The 20,509-nt window shown below is 40.4% G+C and overlaps 1 protein-coding gene across 17 annotated transcripts in view; it reads left to right on the top strand.

Annotated features, from left to right (window-relative positions):
- The window catches only part of MYO18A (myosin XVIIIA), a 498,725-nt gene that overhangs the window by 149,120 nt on the left and 329,096 nt on the right, over nt 1-20,509 (top strand). For 8 of the 17 annotated variants that reach the window (XM_073616821.1, XM_073616820.1, XM_073616823.1 and 5 more), the window contains exon 3: nt 20,346-20,474. The exons of 2 other annotated variants lie outside the window; for them this stretch is intronic. In XM_073616821.1, coding sequence (XP_073472922.1) covers nt 20,346-20,474 — 129 coding nt within the window. Of the gene's footprint in view, nt 1-7,946; nt 8,679-11,620; nt 11,696-20,345; nt 20,475-20,509 lie in introns of those variants that run through there. 7 more of the 17 variants (XM_073616822.1, XM_073616816.1, XM_073616814.1 and 4 more) reach the window with 4 other exon arrangements.

The following is a 20,509-nucleotide window of genomic DNA, read 5'->3' as shown; positions in this document are numbered from 1 at the left end:
TCCAACAATGGCTATCCTTTATTGCAAAACATGTACAGTGCCTTGAAAAAGTATTCATACCCCTTTAAATTTTCCACATTTTGTCATGTTACAACCAAAAACGTAAATTTATTTTATTGGGATTTTATTGATGGACCAACACAAAGTGGTACACAATTGAGAGGTGAAAGGAAAATGATAAATGGTTTTACAAATTTAACAATAAATATCTGAAAAGTGTAGCATGCATTTGTATTCAGCCCCCTTTACTCTGATACCCCCAACTAAAACCCAGTGGAACCAATTGCCTTCAGAATTCACCAAATTAGTAAATATAGTCCACCTGTGTGTAATTTAATCTCAGTATAAATACAGATGTTCTGTGAAGCCCTCAGAGGTTTGTTAGAGAACCTTAGTGAGCAAATCTCATCATGAAGGCTAAGAAACACACCAGTCAGGGATAAAGTTGTGGAGAAGTTTAAAGCAGGGTTAGGTTATAAAAAAAAAATATCCCAAGCTTTGAACATCTCACAGAGCACTGTTCAATCCATCATCCCAAAATGAAAAGCGTATGGCACAACTGCAAACCTACCAAGACATGGTCGTCCACCTAAACTGACAGGCCGGGCAAGGAGAGCATTATTTAGAGAAGCAGTCAAGAGGCCCATGGTAACTCTGGAGAAGCTGCAGAGATCCACAGCTCAGGCGGGAGAATCTGTTTACAGGACAACTATTAGTCGTGCACTCCAAAAAATCTGGCCTTTATGGAAGATGCAAATTTTGAAATAAAGCCATAAGAAGTCCCTTTTGCAGTTTGCGAGAAGCCATGTGGGGGACACAGCGAACATGTGGAAGAAGGTGCTCTGGTCAGATGAGGCCAAAATTGAACTTTTTGGCCTGAAAGCATAATGCTATATGTGGCGGAAAACTAACACTGCACATCACCCTCAACACACCATCCCCACCATGAAACATGGTGGTGGCAGCATCAACTTGTGGGGATGCTTTTCTTCAGCAGGGACAGAGAAGCTGGTCAGAGTTGATGGGAACATGGATGGAGCCAAATACAGGGCAATCTTAGAAGAAAACCTTTTAGAGTCTGCAAAAGACTTGAGACTGGGGCGGAGGTTCACCTTCCAGCAGGACAATGTCCCTAAACATACAGCCAGAGCTACAATGGAATGGTTTCAATCAAAGCATATTCATGTGTTAGAATGGCCCAGTCAACGTCCAGACCTAAATCCTATTGAGAATCTGTGGCAAGACTTAAAAATTGCTGTTCACAGATGCTCTCCATCTAGTCTGACAGAGCTTGAGCTATTTTGCAAAGAAGGATGTGCAAAAATTTCACTTTGCAAAGCTGGTAGAGACATCCCTAAAAAGACTTGTAGCTGTAATTGCAGTGAATGGTGGTTCTACAAAGTATTGACTCAGGGGGCTGAATACAAATGCACACCACACTTTTCGGATATTTATTTGTAAACAATTTGGAAAACCATTTATCGTTTTCCTTCCACTTTGCAATTATGTGCCACTTTGTATTGGTCTATCACATAAAATCCCAATAAAATGCATTTGAGTTTTTGGTTGTTACATGACAAAATGTGGAAAATTTCAAGGGGTATGAATACTTTTTCAAGGCACTGTGTGTTGGCCATCAGACCTTAGTCATGATGCCTGAAATTCGTTGGCTGTTATACAGCAGTTATACATGTTTTTGCAATAAAGGATAACCATTGTCGGATGCCATTCCGAGTGCCGACTCCTCCTCTTGCGATACCTGGGGCTTCAGCAACTGGTCGGAGCTCGTATGTAAGAAGGTGGAAGCACTTACACACCTGTATTCACAAAGAAACCAGTTCTGATTTTGGGATGTGCTGAATTATACATTTTAGAAAATAAAGCGTGAAATGCATTGTGTGTTAAAATTGGTGGTTGGACTGGCCTTGTTCAGCACTGTCAGCACAAACAGGCAACTTGGGGTGCTTGCACATCAGGTGCTTTCTTTGTGTTGGAACCCTTCATACACAGAATGCCTGAGTTCTCAAATTTGCATTTACTTCTGGGGTAACGGATTGGGTTCCTATACCTGACCCCTAATGTCTACTAAGCCTCACTAGTGACTCATTATTGTGATGTGCAACCTTACTAGAAAAAAGAAGCTTAGGAGATGTGAAGTAGGAGGACTCGGATCCCGACTCATAAGCTCATGAAGTAAATGCAAAGAACTTTTTCTGTCTTTCAGCTGCAGCTTGTAACCAATTAATAGATATTTTCTCCCTATGTTGTGTATTATTTTCCTTTTGCTGTTTGTATTGTATTAAACACACTATATATAGACATGCTTTGTCCAACTTAATTGTGAGTGTCATCACATGGCAATAATTAGGTGTCCAGAATGTGATCTTCTTTCTTTTTCCTTCAGCCAATCAGATTAGGACCCGGCAGCTCATGACTACCTTGCCATGGCTTTTTCCTCACGCTTTGCATTCTGGGAGCAAAAGGGAAGTGTTGTGACACTGCGCATGTTTTATTTATTTTTGTTTGTTTTATTGCGTTAGTAGTCGTTTTAACCAGAACATATTGAGTTTTCATCTAGTCCAGAGTTTTGAAGTCTAATGTTGATCTCATGTTTGTGTATCTGTCCTCCATTTAGTGTTACGGTTTTATTCTGTGTTCATTTAGCCCAGAAAATGAAAACTTGCACTATAGGGACATGACAGGTGCACTTAAAGGAAACAAGACATTGTGATTGCTAGCTTTAGGGCTGGCACTTCTTTGTGTATTTTCCTGCATTTGTCCGGTGTGCCTCTGCCCAAGCTGTCAGATTTCTGTCTTTTATGTGACCAGCTGCAAAAGTCTTTTTATTTATCATTATTTTTTTACTTGACGAGTGATTTTATACTTTCCTGCCCCTGTTTGAAACTTTAGGTCAAGGATGAAGACAAACCGTTAGGAAAGAAAAACAATGGTAGCCAGAATGGAACTGTAAGTTGGCATTAGTCAAAGGTGTAGTACTCTCATAGTGAAAGTACAGATTTACAATGGAATTACCACTTCCTGGGCTTTTTTAGAGTTACCAGTGGATGGAAGTTCATCGCTGTTGATAGAAACATATGTAATTTCAATTTATCTCAGCCTAGCCAAATAAATAGATTGGTGTAAACAGAGAGATAATTGTTGTAAGCTTTTCTGATTGGTCTTTCCTCAGGGCAGTTATTGCCTAGGCACCCTTCTTCTTAGGAATAGCAGAGAATAAGAGACACATCCATTTTATGTTAGATCCAAAGAATAATCATTCCAACGCATCGGATGTTCCAATTTTTACCTACGCACCAAGTCTGACCAGCCATACAATTTTGACCCATTCATTAGAAGTAAAACCTATTGGAATGGGGAGACCATGATGCAAAGTAGAAATTTGACATCACAGTCTGGACCAAAGGCAGGGGGATAGGGAGCTTTTTTTGTTTTCCTGCATGGGAAGGCCATAAAGTGAATCTGTGAGGAGAGAAATGAAAGCTGCCATTGCTGACCAGATTTTCAATGGTACAAGTGCCCTGATCTTTGTTTTACTTCAAAGTATGTCACTGAAATGGAACAAGCATTCATGAAGGTTGTAATTCCCACCCTCGTATCCTGCATGTTTGTTCCTGGTTAACAACTTGGGTAAAGCTATTTTGGCCCTACTTCTCTTATCGATCATAGGAGTGCAGTTTGTTCTGCACTCCTGTGACCTGTTTTTAACCAACAGCTGGCTAAAGCCCAATGTCGGCTGAATTCACGTAGCTGGTCCAAGCACTTTACAGTCGGGATCCACCCAGATGCCTAGACTGGCTCAGCCGTTGCCACTCCCTCCACAGCCCAGCACTCCAGTGAGCAGAGCACTGGAGGGGCAGAGCAGACATCTGGTGACTAAGTCCCTAAAGACTGAGAACCGAGCGATCAGTGGTCTTGATCACTCCATTCTCAGTCTTAGAAGCAGCAGGGGATAGATGCAGCATTGCCTCCACCTAGGTGAGTATGTGTGTGTGTGTGTGTGTGTGTGTGTGTGTGTGTGTGTGTGTATATATTTTTTTTCCCACAACCCCATACATCTCTTTTAAATACTTCAACCAGAATCGAAATGATAGCGCCTGGAGCCTGCATCTTTAAAACCCAAGTCATCAGTGGCAGCTTTTTTAGTTCTATCTTCAAGGTTTGCTTAAAGATAATAATTTTTAGTCAGATAAAAGCTCCCCTGTAGGGGTCTGCTGATTCTTGATCTCAGGGACATTCTAGAATATCAAACAATTGTGACATTGATCTTATGTAGTTAGTTTAGGGCTTCTTTTAATGTGTGTCCCTTACAATTCACCACCATCTGACACTAGGTCATGATCACTTTCCAGGAAATAGGAGCAGTTTTTAATCTAAATAGTAATAATAATCTAATAATAGTAATCTAATCTAATAATAATCTAAATAGTAGTTTTTGCAGCCACATTGTTACTTTGAAAAGGTCTTTATAAAGTCACCAAAACCATTGACAGTGCAGTAAGATTGGCTTAAAGTGGTTCTAAAGGCAGAATGTTTTATAGCTTAATGCATTCTGTGCGTTAAATTAAAAATTCTTCAGTGTGCAGCAGACACCCTCAGAGCCCCCCCCCCACCATACTTACCTGAGCCCCATCTTGATACAGCGATGTTGCATGAGAGCCTCGACTTTCCGGGACTCTCCCTCCTGATTGGCTGAGGTTTTCTTCTATCTGGTGATCTGCCCCGGAAGCTTGTTGTTTTTCAAAAGAACAAGCTCTTTTGCAGATGTATCTTTTCAGGGCTGAGACAAACCAGTTACCGCTGGCAGAGGTGTTTTACAGTGGTCAGCTTTTATTGAAAAAAAAGAAACTGTTTTAGCCACCACGTCTAATGATTGGTAAGCTGCAGTAAGTGACCGGCTTTAGACGTACAATTCAAGTTGCCTACGAGATCAAGACAGCTGGTATCAATGCTGCATAGATATAAAACAATTTGAGCAATTTGCTTTAAATAGCAACAGGTTTGGAGAGAACAGAATGCTCGGTGGTAAGAATTTCTTGATCTGTGGCACATTACTGAAGTTCTTGGGTCAATAAGAACCGAGGAAATTTGATGTCAGCAGTTTTATGTTTGAGCAGCCATCCCACTTCTGATTGCAGCTGAGCAGTCTCAGTACAGGCATTCAGAACTCAGCCCAGACTGAGCCGTGCGTATCGCCTCCTCCTCCTCCAGATCTCTGGATAGACCAGCGTACCCATCTTGCATTAGTGTTTGATTGTTCAGTGGCAGTCAGAAAAGGCTCCAGAAAGGTACAGAGGCTTTTCTTTGACAGACGCATGCACCATTGGCTTTGCAGTGAGTGTCGAGTTGTAAAACGGCTTATAAAAATCATCTGTGTCTTTTGCAGTTCATATTAACAGGGATGATGAAATTAGTTAGCAACAGTACTGTAGAGTGAAGGGGCTCTTTTCTGCTGTTTTGTACGGTGACAGCTGTGTGTGGCTTTTCTTGGCTGACACCTATGGTAATGACATTATCGGGCAGATGATTTCTTCCATGGGTCTAGCAGAATATTCTTTGTCAGAGCAAAATATACGGCGTGGCTGTCCGGCAGCCCTGCACTGCAGTCATACTGCAGTTGAACAGTGACAGCTTACATAGTGTTTTCCAGCAGTTGTCTTTTTATATTGAATAACCCAGTAACTGCTTCAGGGATAAGGCCTAATGTAATGTATCATAGTCTTGCCTTTTAGGTAACTTTAATGTAAGACATAATCAGCTTGATATGCCCTGGTATTCCATGTTCCTGTTTGTGATGACTAGTGCTATATCTTTGGCTCAGTGACTCCAGCTTGTCTATCCCTGAGATCCAACTTCTCTGTCACCCTCTCCCCAACAGCTGCTGTTTTGGTTTGCTGTAGAAGTAAATGTACTGCTTAAAGTAGAACTATGGCCTTTGTTAAAAAGTTTGTGCTGTAGCACCTAAAGTAGAAAAAATAGGCAAAACGTTTTTTTTTTTCATTTTGGATAGAGTTAAGGGAGGGTTATAACTCCTGTATGGTTTAGTTTTGCCGTCTTTGTCCCAATGGGGAGATTTCCCTTCACTTCCTGTCCCATAGCCAGAAGAGGAAGTGAGAGGAAATCCCTGCAAATTAGGGGAATCCTATGGGACCCCCCAGGTCACCAGAACTAGCGTCCCCATTGTAAGATTTCCTTTCTTATTTACTTTCCTGGGGACAACCCAAAATTAGGGTTTTTCTTTTACTTTAATTTTCAATGATAATGGTAAACAAAATAAATGGAGAAGGTGAATATCCCTAACAGGTGCATAGACACCAATACAAACTAAACTGGACTATCCTGGACTGGTAAAAATGTATACCCGTGAAAAGTTGATCCAATTATTGATTTCACCTGTCAGTTTGGGATTTAAGGGGGTGAGTGTTCAGAGAGCTATCAGTTATGAATAAGCACTGATGTGTGAAACGCGTTAACTCGCTGTCCTGGAGCTGTGTTTTTGTCTTTTTACCTGTATGGATTAAATAAAGAAGCCTATTTGTTATCTTGGAGTGCCGCCACTTTTGTTTCTTATAATGAGCAAAAAAAAAACTGACGTGTTTTAATCCCTCTCCTCTCTATCCAAAACTAAAAAAAAGTTTTGCCTTTAGTTGTACTTTATTTATAAGTGCATTTGTCCTCTCTTTGTCCTCCTGCAAAGTGCCACAGTATACCTAATGACAGTATACCTGCTGATCTTGTCAGTGAAGGCACTGATGCTGCACTGCTCCTGAATGCAGAGTAGAGGTGCCACTCTCTCGTGTAGGCTGGGCCTGGTTGCACTACAGTGGGATGAGAAGATTTTGCAGTGGGCGTAGATGCACTATATTACCGAAAGTATTGGGATGCCTGCCTTTACACACACATTAACTTTAATGGCATCCCAGTCTTAGTAGGGTTCAATATTGAGTTTGCTCACCCTTTGCAGCTATAACAGCTTCAACTCTTCTAGGAAGGCTGTCCACAAGGTTTAGAAGTGTGTCTATGGGAATATTTTGACCATTCTTACAGATGCGCATTTGTGAGGTCAGGCACTGATGTTGGACTAGAAGGCCTGGGTCACAGTCTCAGCTCTAATTCATCAGGTTGAGGTCAGGACTCTGTGCAGGCCAGTCAAGTTTCCTACCCCAAACTCACTCATCCATGCCTTTTATGGACCTTGCTTTGTGCACTGGTCCAAATCATTTGGTGGAGGGGGGATTATGGTGTGGAGTTGTTTTTCAGGGGGTTTTTTTTCTATATAAACCATTTTTTATTTTTGGCTGTTCTTCCCTCATAGCATTTGGATATGAGTTTCCTCCCAGGCAAAGAAAGCTACAACCACCGAGCATTCCCTTCTACCATAAATAGGGTTCATGTGGGGTCCGTGGTGGTAAACTGATCACCAAAAAACTAAATGTGGGTGCTAAACTTCCAAGGTTTTAGTAGAAGTTGAAACTATTATCCATGCTTCACTATAGGTTGAACAGTGTGTTGGACTACCTCATTTACGGGTATTGAGGCACAGGAAGTAGACTAAGTGCTACTTGTACACTTATTGCTATTCACATATTATATTAGCCTGGGTTTTGGGACTCTGGGACATTTTAGAAGATTACGTAGGAGCTTCCTTGTTGCCTGCACTAACTCTCTGTTTAGGAAAGCTTAGGAAGTTGTTTGTTTCAGCTTAACCATAATTTTTATATACAGAATATTGTATTCTTGAAAACCCAAATAACTGTTCTTATGTCACAAAATGTTACTTTGTGGTATCTTGAAAGTTTATTTCATTTTGTAGTTCGTTTAATTGGTGCCACTGTAGCTGAAATTGTGTGAAAATTTTCATACAATTTTGTTTATGTAGTACTATGTTTTATACTCATACTCATAAAATTTATGTCTTCAAAATGTAGTCTGAAAATTCAGAACCAGGGAGTGAGCAGGAAACCTCTAGTAGTCCCTCATCTCCAAGGAATTCACTGTCTCCAAATCCACTGCGAGCAAAAAGTCCAGATCCAAGACAAAGTCCATTCAGGGTGAAGAGTCCAGAAAGACCTCTGAGTTCCGCAGGGGGAAGTAGCCCTGGACCAGTACTAAATGGTGATGCAAAGCAGCCTGCAGACAAACCAGCTGATACTATGCTGAGAAGAGGAGGAAGTGAAAAGTCCCTGAATGCAGATAATGAAGAAGGTGGTACAAAAAAGAAGGTGGTAAAGGTGGTGAGAAAGATGGTTAGGAAAGTCATTCCACAAGAAGATACAGGCAGCAAAAGTGACCAAGCTCGTGGACACAGTTTGGACTCCACTAATGAGGAAAAACATCAAACTCCTGTTCCCCCTGCCACTCAAAAAACCGGCGCTAAAAAGGAGGCGGCACAAAAGGATGATCTTTCAGTGGGTCTCACAAGCCTTATGTCTAGAGGTAGAACAAAAGAACATAAACAGAGGCTTAAGCTCCCTGAGAAGAAAGTGGAACCTGCTGGTGAAAAGGTACCTCCACCCATTTCTCCTGTTGAAAAAACACCTGAGAAGCCCATCTCTCCTGTGGAAGAGAAGACCATTAATGAAAGGCACCAGCCTACAAAGACCGTCACTGATTTATCTACTAATGCTCCACAGAAGAGTACTGAAGGACGTACATCAGAGGTATTCCTGTGTGTGCAATATGACTGCATTTGTGCATGCGCTACTGTGCCATCACAACAACCCTCCTGGACCATTAACCGTGCATGTATTTGATATGGAGTTCTTTACTGACTAAATGTGTTGATACATTAAAGAATAACTCCACTTTTGTTAATAAAAAAACATTACCCTATGGGTGATCTATGTACATTGTTCTGTATACCATCTGTGTACAGAACACCTCCAGGTAGCCATATTGCATTGCATTGCATTGCATTGCACAGAAAATTACAGTGCTGCAGTTTGAAAAGGGGAGGTAATTTTTAATAACATTCAATTACAATGAGGTTTGTGTCGCAATTGTATAAACTATATTAATTTAGTTTATTTACCACATTTTTCCTATTTAAGTGGAGTTACCCTTTAACAAATTAATTTACTTAAATACAATTCCATTGTCTTCAACAACCCATTCTGGTTTCTTAGCGTAATTTCCAGGGCTGGATAAATCCCACGGTCAGGTGGCCAATCAGTCTCTTGGCTTCTTTGAATATCCTTTTGCCTCTTATATTGCATGAATAAAAACAAATCTTTGTAGAGCTGTCTGGGCAGCAAATAGTACCATCTTGTAGTGACTGAGCTCTTTGTTTACTCCTCTAGTAGGTATGTATGTAATTTGCTTCTTTTTCAGCTTTCAGCAATTAAATATAGAGCTTGCAACTTAGAATAGTTTGTTGGGTATGCTGCTCACCAAGCCCGATGCTGGCTATTGTACAGTAGCTGTGCTTCAGCTTAGCATTTGCCTGAACAAAGGTACATTTGGTCATTCTTAAATGATTTTCCACCTTTGCTCAGCCTTCTTTGAAGAAGGGAGTTGCACCCCCCAGGTCTCAGAAGCTGCTGACTGCTGCTGTCACTCAAAAACTTGGAAGTCCTTTCTCAAAACAGGTGTGTTTCTAATAATGTAATGCCTCTTGATGCGTAGGGCTGTTTTTGCATTACTGTTTAGTGCTTTGTAAAATTTTGGCGAGTGCCAAATTTGTTTAAGTTTGTTGGCCTTTGCATCATTAGCCAGTTGACACAGGCCCTTCCTCAGCATCGGAAACTTGCAGTATAATTTAAAAAAATTTAATGGCGAAGTTACCTTTTTATTAAACCATTCTGCCAAATATAATTAGTATGGTCATAGATGCAGGAATTTTAAGTTGTATACAGGTTGTGATTTTTTTCTCTAGCTCCTCCAGCTTTTCAAGCATTCGTGTTTCTTGTCTAATAGTCTCTGTGACTACTAACCAAGTTTAGATTTGCATATAACTTCAGCTGCCTATTGTTCTTGACTAAACTCGTCTGGTAGGGAGCTTTGCTAAGGTTGAGTATTAGTGATAGCTGTTGTAGTGGAGAATTGCAAAATTTCATTTTATGATTGAAGTAATTTGCATTAAAGATTTCCGGTGTCATCTTCTGCTGAGTTGATGGGTACAAAAGGAACCACAATTATCTCCACTTTACTTTGCTGTATATAGTACAGAAATATAGTCAATCACTTTATTGCAAATTAGAGATTTCATTGCAAATCCCAGGTAAACCCCCCCTTCCTCAACCAATCCAATCCAAAAAAAAGATTTACAAGGGTAGAAAGGAGATTGGTTCTTTTGCCTATTAAGTCTTTAAGGATGGAATTGAGATGCAAAACCACAAAAACTCTATTCAGGAAGGCAGCGTTGTACTTGTACTAGAAGGACCTTTTTGTTTTCTTAGGTGTTGGCTCATAGGTGCCCTGATGAGAGTCGGTTCTTGGATATCTTCTGCAGGCTCATATTCTCAGAGAAGTGACCTTTGGAGCAGGAGCCATTATCCGGTCTCTCTACTGAATGTGTCTTGTGGGAAAGCTTTTCAGGAATAACTGGAGGACATTGTTACTGTCTTTTTAATATATGATTAATTTCCTCCTCGGAGACTAATTTCTTTGCTTAATTAGATAGCCCCACTGGGTATCTTTTATCAATACAATTTAAACAAGGACTCTATCTCTATATACTAATGTCTCCACGTGAAATAATGTATTACCCAAGTATATTCTTAGGAGGTAGGCAGGGAGCCTCCTAGCTCTGTGGACAAAGTTCCACTGTTCTCAGTAGATTTACTAGCAAGTCCATAAGTTCAAATCCTCAAAGGCAAGAGAGGTTAAAGTGATAGCAACAATTGGATACCTGGCTTGGTGCTACAAACATTGGTCTTTAGCGTTGAATTAAAAAAAAAAGGCAAATCGCTTTTGATTGTGTGCTATATGATGTGGGTCGCAAAGCTAAATATTTTGGATCATCATGTGTCCAGAACCATTACAAGTCATCCAGTATATTGTTGCTTTTGAAAAAAGTGCCGTTCTAAGCCCAATATGATAAGGGTTCATATGATCTATGGAACCAATCTAATGTTTGCTTTTTCACTTTGTAACCACTAGTTGACATCTAATTGGTTGATGTGGTTAACATGAATTGTTTTCACTTGGGGGGGCTTCTAATCCAATTGGTTGGTTTAGTTAACAAGACTTTTGACACAGTGAGGAATTTTGACAAATTATCTATTAACATATTTACTAAGTACATCTTTGTGTTGCTTTCCTTTATCATCACGTAATCTGAATGTTTTTTCCTCCTCCAGATAGACATGTCTCAGTACTCAGGGATACACTTTAGTTTTGCAGAGTATTAGTAGAGATTTTTGACCAGTAGAGGGAAGTCGCAGCATTAGCAGTACGCTCAAAGTTGTGTTTGGTCATTGCACACTGCGTCTATTCTGCACCGTCTCTCTATATTTATATCTTTATATATTTTCCACAGTTTGTCAGTGTTACATTGAGTTACCTACTTGCTCTCTATAATTTGTTTGGGGGGGGGGGGGGGGCAGTTGGGTAGCTGTAGATTTGGCATTTAGATGAATACTAATATAAATTTGACCTTTAGGCCCCAAGTACTGTTATCCAACGGACACCATCAGACGAAGCACAGAAGCGGCTGGAAAGGATCTTCATGGCATCTGTAAATAAAGTTTTTTTAGTTTTTTTCTTTTCCATTACAGTCTGCATATCTAACGCTGTTTTCTAGCTTCTGACCATCAGTACACTCATTTGAGTGAAGCCAGTTTGCATGGCTGGTTATAATGTATTCAAGGCTTCAGACCTTGTGCTTTATCCTTTGTTGGCTTTACTTGTGCTCCCAAATTGTGATGGTGTATTTTGTGTCATCTCTGTGGTGTAAGAATCTTTCTATATGTGAATGCGTCACAGATAAAGACCTGATTGTTACACCTTGTAACCAATCGGATCCCTCCTGTATTGTTCTTAATGTAGCAAAGGAAGACTCTGGTTGTTTATTTTGTAAAACTTTCTGACGCTGTCATATATACTGCTGTGAATGTACAGTACCAGGCTCCATGCACACTAACGTTTTTTTTTAAGCTAAAAAAAGCTGGAAAAATCACGGGATAAAAAGCTCTGGCAATAGCTTTTTGTAGTAGCGTTTTTAGCAGCATTTTTAGGAGCATTTAAGAGCATTAGCATTTTATTGGCAACGTAGAGGTGTGTTTACAGGCTGAAAAAAGTAAAATGCCTTTTAAAAGCAGTGTTTTTTAAGCCCAATGTGCATGAGCCCTAAGGCTCGATTCACACCTATGCATGTTGCTTTTGAGCGTTTTTGGAGGGTTTTTTTTCATGCTTGCCACGTTTTTGAGCCGCGTTTTTGCCGCGTTTTTGCGGCGTTTTTGCCGCGATTTGCGTTTTGCGTTTTTTTTTTTTTTTTTCATTTTTTTTTTACAGTCTTAAAAAAAAAATTACAAAAAAAAAAAAAAAACGGCAAAAACGCATCAAAAACGCATCAAAAACGCTGCAAAAACGCAGCACTTGCGTTTTTGATGCTTGTCCATTGAAAACCATTACATGCAAAACGCTGCTTTTTGCATGAAAAAAAGTCCCCGACCCTTTCCAAAAACGCTGAGATACAAAAAAGCATTGATGTGAACATGTTCCATAGGAACCCATGTTAAAAAGTTCCCGTGCATTTCTGCAAAATGCAAAATGCATCAAAAAACGCGCTAGTGTGAATGGGGCCTAAAGGGTGCCTCCAGGAAAAGTGAACATCCCTTTTCTATTCTACATCCTACTGTGAGTCCCCCAATCTCATTATTCCCTGATATTCCCAGGGTAAGTAAGTTGTAGATTTCACTTTTACCACCTGCTTCAACCTGAAAATCGTAATCCTTTGGGGGAACAATAGCTTTTTTTTATTGCTGGGCCTACTAGTGGTAGAGGTACGTTATTCTCCCATGTAACTGCACAAAAGGCCTCTCAGTGAAACAGGAAATTTGCATTTTCCTTCAAAAAGAAGTATGGACTTCAATTTTTTTATTTTAGAAATCATACTTGCCTAGGTAGGGATTGATGCTGCATCTGTCCCCCGCTGGCTCCAATACTGTGAACGAACTGCACTCCTGTGATCCACAGGAGAAGTACAGCCAAACAAGCTTTGGCTGTACTTTTTCCTTTAGCTGGGTCCACACTTATGTGAACTGGATGTCGGTTTCCTCACATCCAATTTGAATAGCAAGAGATTGTGACTGTCTCTCTATGGAAGCTTCACAGCTCGGTGCCTACTGTGCATGCGTGAGCGGCGCTGCGCTCTGTGACTGGTCCTGAAGTCTTCCAGAACCTGTCATGTGTTCCAGAAGACTTCGGGAAGGAGAACTTGGGGGGGAGAAGTGGGAGCAGGTACCTGTCAAAATTGGATACCTGCCTCCTCCCCAAAAGCTCAGTTTCACAAACAGGAGTTGGGAAGACTTTCTTAAAGCGGAAGATGCACTTTTGGATAGAACTCTGCTTAAACAGCAATCTACAGCAGTGGGTCTCAACCCTGTCCTCAAGTACCCCCAGCAGGCCATGTTTTGGGAATTTCTCTTGGATAAATTAGCTGTCCAAAATACCAAGCCATTGACCTGTGCAAGATAAAGGAAAACCTGCAAACATGGCCTATTGTGGGTACTTGAGAACAGGGTTGAGAACCACTGTAGATTGCTGTTAAAGCAGAGTTCTATCCAAAAGTGGATCTTCCGCTTTAAGGCTTCTTGATCTACGGGACAGAAGTCCTGAAGATCTTTTGCAGTTCAAATGAGAAACTCATATGCCCTGTACACACGGTCAGACATTGATCGGACATTCCGACAACAAAATCCATGGATTTTTTCCAACGGATGTTGGCTCAAACTTGTCTTGCATACACATGGTCACACAAAGTTGTCGGAAAATCCAATTGTTCTGAACGTGGTGACGTAAAACACGTACATCAGGACTATAAACGGGGCAGTAGCCAATAGCTTTCGTCTCTTAATTTATTCTGAGCATGCGTGGCACTTTGTGCGTCGGATTTGTGTACACACGATCGGAATTTCCTACAACGGTTTTTGTTGTCGGAAAATTTTATAGCAAGCTCTCAAACTTCGTGTGTCGGAAATTACGGATTGAAAATGTGTGATGGAGCCTATACACATGGTCGGAATTTCCGACAACAAGGTCCTATCATGTGTACAGGGCATAAGAATGTAAAGTAACCCTGTTTTATAAAGAAATATTTTGAAGCAAGGCCATACCTGTAAAGAAGAGACTGAATACTTTCCTGATGTGTCAATTTCCTAGTGGACTCTAGTAGACAATTTCTAGTGATCCAAGTGTTCAGTCCCCTTCTTTACAGATATGGTCTTGATTAAAATACGATAATTATGATACAGGATCACTTTAAAGTAGTGTGTCCCTTCCCTCCAATCAGCTCTCAGCTCTCCTCACTCAGCTAGACTTTGAACAGAAGAGAAGACTGTAGATAAACAGGTACAACTTATGTAGAAGGATTTGTTTCATCTCTGTGTATCAACTGAGGCCAGTCACTTCACCGGGGATATGTAAGGGTTTAAGTAAAATAATTGTGGCAAACTATATTACTGTGTATATTCTTATTTGAGCACTGTCTATTAGTGTTATGTAAAATGTTTTTATAACTTGGGCTTGGTTCACACCTATGCATTTTTTTGTGCGTTTTCAGTTTTTCAGAAACACACTACAGTCAATTTAACATGGTTTTCCTATGGGTCAAGTTCACATCTATGTAGGGATGCACTGATACCCTTTTTTTTTTTTTTTTACAACGAGTACGAGTACCGATACTTTTTTTTTTTTTTAAAGTACACGCCAATACTAATTACCAATACCTACCGCAACTGTTTTGTTTTCACTTCAGCTGTCAGCAATGGTACAAAGCATTGAAAAGTTATTCATAAATTAAATAAATAGATTTTTAAAAAGTTTTGCGCTTTTTCAATGTAAATGTGGAAATATATGTTAATATATATGTGTAAAAATATTCACTAACAAAGCAAACAAAAAAAAAGTTTTAATTGTTTATTGTTTATAAAAAAAGAACCGAGCTTGAAAGAATCGGTACATTTGCACGGGTACCGATACTTGTGAAAAAACTCCGTATCGGTGCAACCCTACATCTATGCATTTTATGGAAAGGGCCAGAGGACCAGCAGGTTGTGTTTTTGGTTCTATAGACTTCAATGGATCAAAAACGTGTATTGAAAAACGCAAAGTGCACCTGCAATATGCATCAACTGCAACTTGCATAGGTGTGAACCAGGCCTAAGACAAAGGTAACACTGCTGAAGACTTGTTCCCTACCTTAAAAAAACATTTTGTCTTCAGTGCTTTCATATTAGTGCATTATAGTAATAAAGCCTGCTAGGCCCCTTTCACATGGGCATTAAGGCTAGATCAGTCTGCTAGTTTTTTCAGACCGACAATATATATCTATGGGTGGGTGGTTGTAAATGGTCATCTGTTTACATCAGCTCAGATCCGTGTCTGTTTAGGTCCGTGTTTTAAAATGTAACAAGACTGTGTCCTATTCCACTTGAATGGGTCTGAAAAGATGTAAACGGATGCCATCTGTTTACATCCGTCCTGTTTATGTCTATTTTTAGGCAGGAAACATTTTTATTTATACTTTTGTCACTTCTGATTGGTCTTTGCAAATAAGAAAAAATGGATGAAAAAATACATGTAAACTCAACTGAACTGAAGTGAAGCGCAAACTGATATAAACGGAATGTTTTTTCTTTAAAAAAAGCTGACTGAACGGATGGCGCCCGTGTGAAAGGGGCCTAAAGCTGAACTCCATTAATGATCTATTTTGCATACCTACATTGGGCAAGTATGCATATGTGATACCTGATAGGCCTCTGTGGAAGCTGTAAATCATTGTAGTAGCTGGAGCTACTTCATTGATGGCCATGGTCTCCCCGGAAACCTAGCTGCCCATCTGCATAGCCACCATTCAGAGAACGCCTTGCATTTTTTCAATGAATGTGTTCTCTGATTGGACAGAGGTAAAAAGTAGGAATGATGACATCACAATCGTTGCTCTGCTACACAACCTTATCTGGGAGAGCGGAGGACCTAACTTTTCTCTGTTGGGGTTGGGTAACACTTAGGGCTGGTTTGTGCTGTGGAATGAACAGTGTTGATGCCCTAATTACAGATACATACGCTATGTACAGTAAAAAAATACATGTAATGTTTTGTTGAATACAGAGCTGTGTTAATGTGCATCTTTGTTATGCTTGATATTCAGCTTTGACATCAGGGATATAGGTGTTTGGGAAATGAATGGTTTGGTAAGGTCCAATCATTGTAGGCAACATAGCTCAATACCTCGCCCAAAGAATGCAGAAGTGTGTACTGTGTTGTTCGGATACGTATGTCCTTTCAGAACTTGCATTGAGGGGTACTTCGCAGGTGTTTTATCATCTGTATGAACTTCACCTAAAGGTTATTTAGACATGGGGTCTGCTGTGCTTAAGCTCTTAAAAGTGGTATTAAACTAAAAAAAAAAAAACAAAAAAAATTCCCCTGCAAGTTAATAGCATGCATATAGTGCAAGTATGCATTATGCATCGCATACTAAAACATTATAAAAAACACTTACCTTAAAAGGAAGCCCTCCAGTGGCAAGCTGTCACTGCTGACAGGGCCTCCATCATCTGGTCTTCCTTCTGGGTTCACAGGCTCCAGCTGTTTGAATGGCCAAGCTGCGATGACCTCACTCCCACTCATGAGCACAGGAGTCACAAAGCTCTAAGACCCCTTTCACACTGGGGCGTTTTTCAAGCGCTTTAGCATTAAAAAAAGCACCTGAAAGAAGCCTCATCTGCAATCCCAATGTGAAAGCCGAGTGCTTTCACACTGGGGCGCTGCGCTGGGAGGGCATCAAAAAAAGTCCTGCAAGCAGCTTCTTTCATGTTTTTGCCACCAGGCTGCGTGCGCCAATGGCCCGAGCCCTTTCACACTGCCAGCGCCCGAAAAAGACCTGAAAAAAACGCCCCAGTGTGAAAAGGGTCAGACGTTTTTGCAGCGTTTTGGCACTAAAAATAGCGCTATTAAAACGCTCCTCATGCATCTCAATGGACCCTTTCACACTGAGGGATTGCGCTGGCGGGGCGCTGAGAAAAGTCCTGCAAGCGGCATCTTTGTAGCAGATTTTGGGCATTGAAAAAAGCGCTTAAAAAACGCCCCTCTCCATTGAAATGAATTGAAAGCGCTGTAAAAACGCCTATAATCCACCCTGAGCTGTAGAAAAGTCACATGATCTCACAAAAAGGTAAATGTGCAAGCAGAAAAGAGAGCATCTACAACAACAGGACTGAAATTGTGATGTAGGGTGGAGGGATTGTTCTTTGACGCCCATGCTTCAACAACGTTTGAAAAACGCTGTTAAAACGCCCCAAAAATGTGGTAAAAACGTGGTATTAGCGTTAAGGCCTTTTAGGGCATTTTTGAAGCGTCTCAATTTGAAAGGGCTCTAAAGGAATGCCGTCCCTTCACAGCGCATTGCTCATGCGCTGGTGACGTCACCGGCTGCAGAAATAGGGACTATCTCCTGAATGGTGCACGTTTAGGAAATATTCCTTGTACCTACAGGTAAGTGTTATTTTAAGTTTACCTGTAGGTACAAGTCACCAAGCTGTGTTTATTACCGCTTTAACTACTTAAACTCCAGTTGAAGCAAAAATGTTGTTTTGGGGGAATTTGAAGATGAAGTTCTATCCTTCCTAATTTATGTTGATCTTCCATTGAAATCGTTTTAAGCCTCTGCTTCTCAATGCTGGAACAAAGCAGAGAGGCAGACAAACCAGAATTGTTTATTAATGGTACACGTTATGTGCGCTGCATTTCATGTGTATTTTTTTTTTTCCCTAATTTAAAATTCTGCATTGGACTACAGGATTATAGGAAATCATAAAAGCTGATTATGTTGTCACTCAGCTCTGAAAATTTGAATACCCATAGCTTGAATGAGTTTCATGTTTATGCATATGCGCCATCATCTGGCCAGATCGCATCTCTTGGATTCTGTTGTTGGAACCTCACGGAATTTCAAAATTTAGCCAACTTAGCTTTAAAAGAAATGGGTAACCAAATTAGCCAACTAATATTGTAGCATATGCAGTAAGCATTCGCTCTAATAGTCGCATATTCAAAAAACTTAAATATTAATATAAGCGTTTCTTGATAATACAGTTATTGCCCTGGTTGGCCTGCTTTTGGCGGTTCATGAGTTATGCCGGCATTTATTTTTATATGCATCAACAGCTCTTACTTCAGCGTTTAATGTAATGTTTGGTGACAGCATGCTCTGAAAATGTTGATGACTCTTTGTTATGGCTCTATCTATAATAAGTGTACGTCTGTTTATCTGCTTTTATATGGAAGTTGTTATTGCAGGCCTGTCTGTTACAGCTGTCTAAAGAACGGATTCCATATACTTAGCATTGCAGTACTTGGCTCTGTTACTGTCCGTTTGCTGCAGCTTGAATGACTTTAGAATGGGACATGCTGCTTACTGTGTTGTCACTTCACCATCGTTACAGCTGGACATAAGCTGCTTATTCTTTCATGGTTTACAGAATACTTTAATAAAATAACATTGTACCTCTATTGTGATATAATACATGAAAATAACCAATAGCAACGCAGCCCTTGGCAGTTTGGCATGTAGAGAATGCTGAAAGGTTATTTCTCATTTATCCGTTGTGGGTTATTGTATATGTCTGCATGCTCACGGTTACACAATTTCCACATAATTGTCTATAATGTGTCAGTTGTGACTTTGAAGCTTCTGAAAACTGTAGCTGAGACCTTGGCTTGGCCATCTCTAGGTGGTCTTGCGCTTTTGGCTCATTCTTTATTTGTTTCAGAGAATACGTTGTACATCTCAAGGAGTGGGACTGCTTCTCTTGGCTCCATAATGGCCCCTTTGGGTGACCAAAGCGTGCAGAATGATTAGAACTTCTGTCGATATTTTATTGCTGTCCACGTTCCCCTTTGATGGATGTTTATAGAACAAGAAGTAAGGGGAAGTTCTCCCAGTAGAGACACTAACAGCATTTAAAACCTGACAGACATTCTACCACCTCCCTACTACAGTAAAACCTTGGTTTGAGAGCATTTTGCAAGACAAACAAATTTTTGTACAAAATTGTGACTTCATATACAAGCGATGTCTTGATATAAGAGTAGCGTCATGTCACTGAGTATACTGAGTATAAAAGAGAACAGAGGAGCCTCTAAGTGTAGCAATATGGTTACATTTAATGAAGGTACAACATTTAGAAACTCACATGGTTGATGATTAAAACAGGCACATCTAAGTATGCAGGCATCCGGGGTAAAGCTGTCCACAGACCATCCTCCGCACTGCCATAGACTTCGTCCTTTCCTCGCTCTGCTCCACAAGTGTTTTAAGCCTCCTTTTTTAGATCGCTCTACTGCAGGGTAGTCTTCCGGTCATGATTGCAGACTGACAGCAGTGAGAGCCGGTCTATGTGAACTGCTTTACCCCGGATCCCTGCATACTTAAATGTGCCTCTTTTAATCATCAACCATGTGAGTTGCTAAATGTTGTACCTTCATTAAGTGTACCCATATTGCTACATTTAGAAGCGCCTCTCTTCTCTTTTACACTTTGTAGCTCCTGCTGGATTTTGCTTCTAATCCCCTTGTGGAGGCTTCCACTTGTGGATGGACATCTTATGGTTACAAAACCTATCGCATTGCTAGAATCTTTTTTTTGTGGAGTATAAACTGAAGGATTTATGAATAAATGGTTGTGAAACGAATCATTTGAGTTTCCATTATTTCTTATGTGGAGATTCGCTTTGATATACAAGTCCTTTGGATTACAAGCATGCTTCCGGAACGGATTATGCTTGCAATCAAAGGTTTTACTGTATATCCAAAAGAAAAAAAAATAATAAAAAAAACATTTTGGCTGAAGTGGGACTTATATTCCAGTTTTTAATTATTTTAGCTTTGAAAATGCATCCATACTTCAAGGTCCTGCTTCTTTGATATCAGATGTTATCTGCTAGTAGTGTAGAGAAGAAGACATCCCTTTCTCTGATTTAGATTAAAAATGATGGTGCATACTTGTGCTTTCCTGTACCTCGTAAATAGAATCACACTTGCAGGTTAATGTGATATCAGCATTCCTGGTAATAGTTGTCTACAGTGTTCCATCTGCTGTTCTGGTATCTGATGTTTTCTCTGGTTGCTCATCTTTGCTTTCTTTCATCTTCTTGCTGCCATAGCTGGAACCAGCAGCCTCTTGCTCTTCTCCTCAGAGCCAGGTACTGTACCCCCAGGATCTGTCTGCCAACCTAGCCTCGTCTTCTGTCCACATCTGGGCTGGTGTCTGTGCGCGTGTGTCATGCTGGAGTGTAAGGCTCTCTTCACATGTCCTTCCTGCCCATGA

This window comes from Aquarana catesbeiana, linkage group LG02 (genome assembly GCF_042186555.1).
Source record: "Aquarana catesbeiana isolate 2022-GZ linkage group LG02, ASM4218655v1, whole genome shotgun sequence".
Taxonomy (NCBI): Eukaryota; Metazoa; Chordata; class Amphibia; order Anura; family Ranidae; genus Aquarana; species Aquarana catesbeiana.
This window is presented reverse-complemented; position numbering and strand designations above follow the sequence as displayed.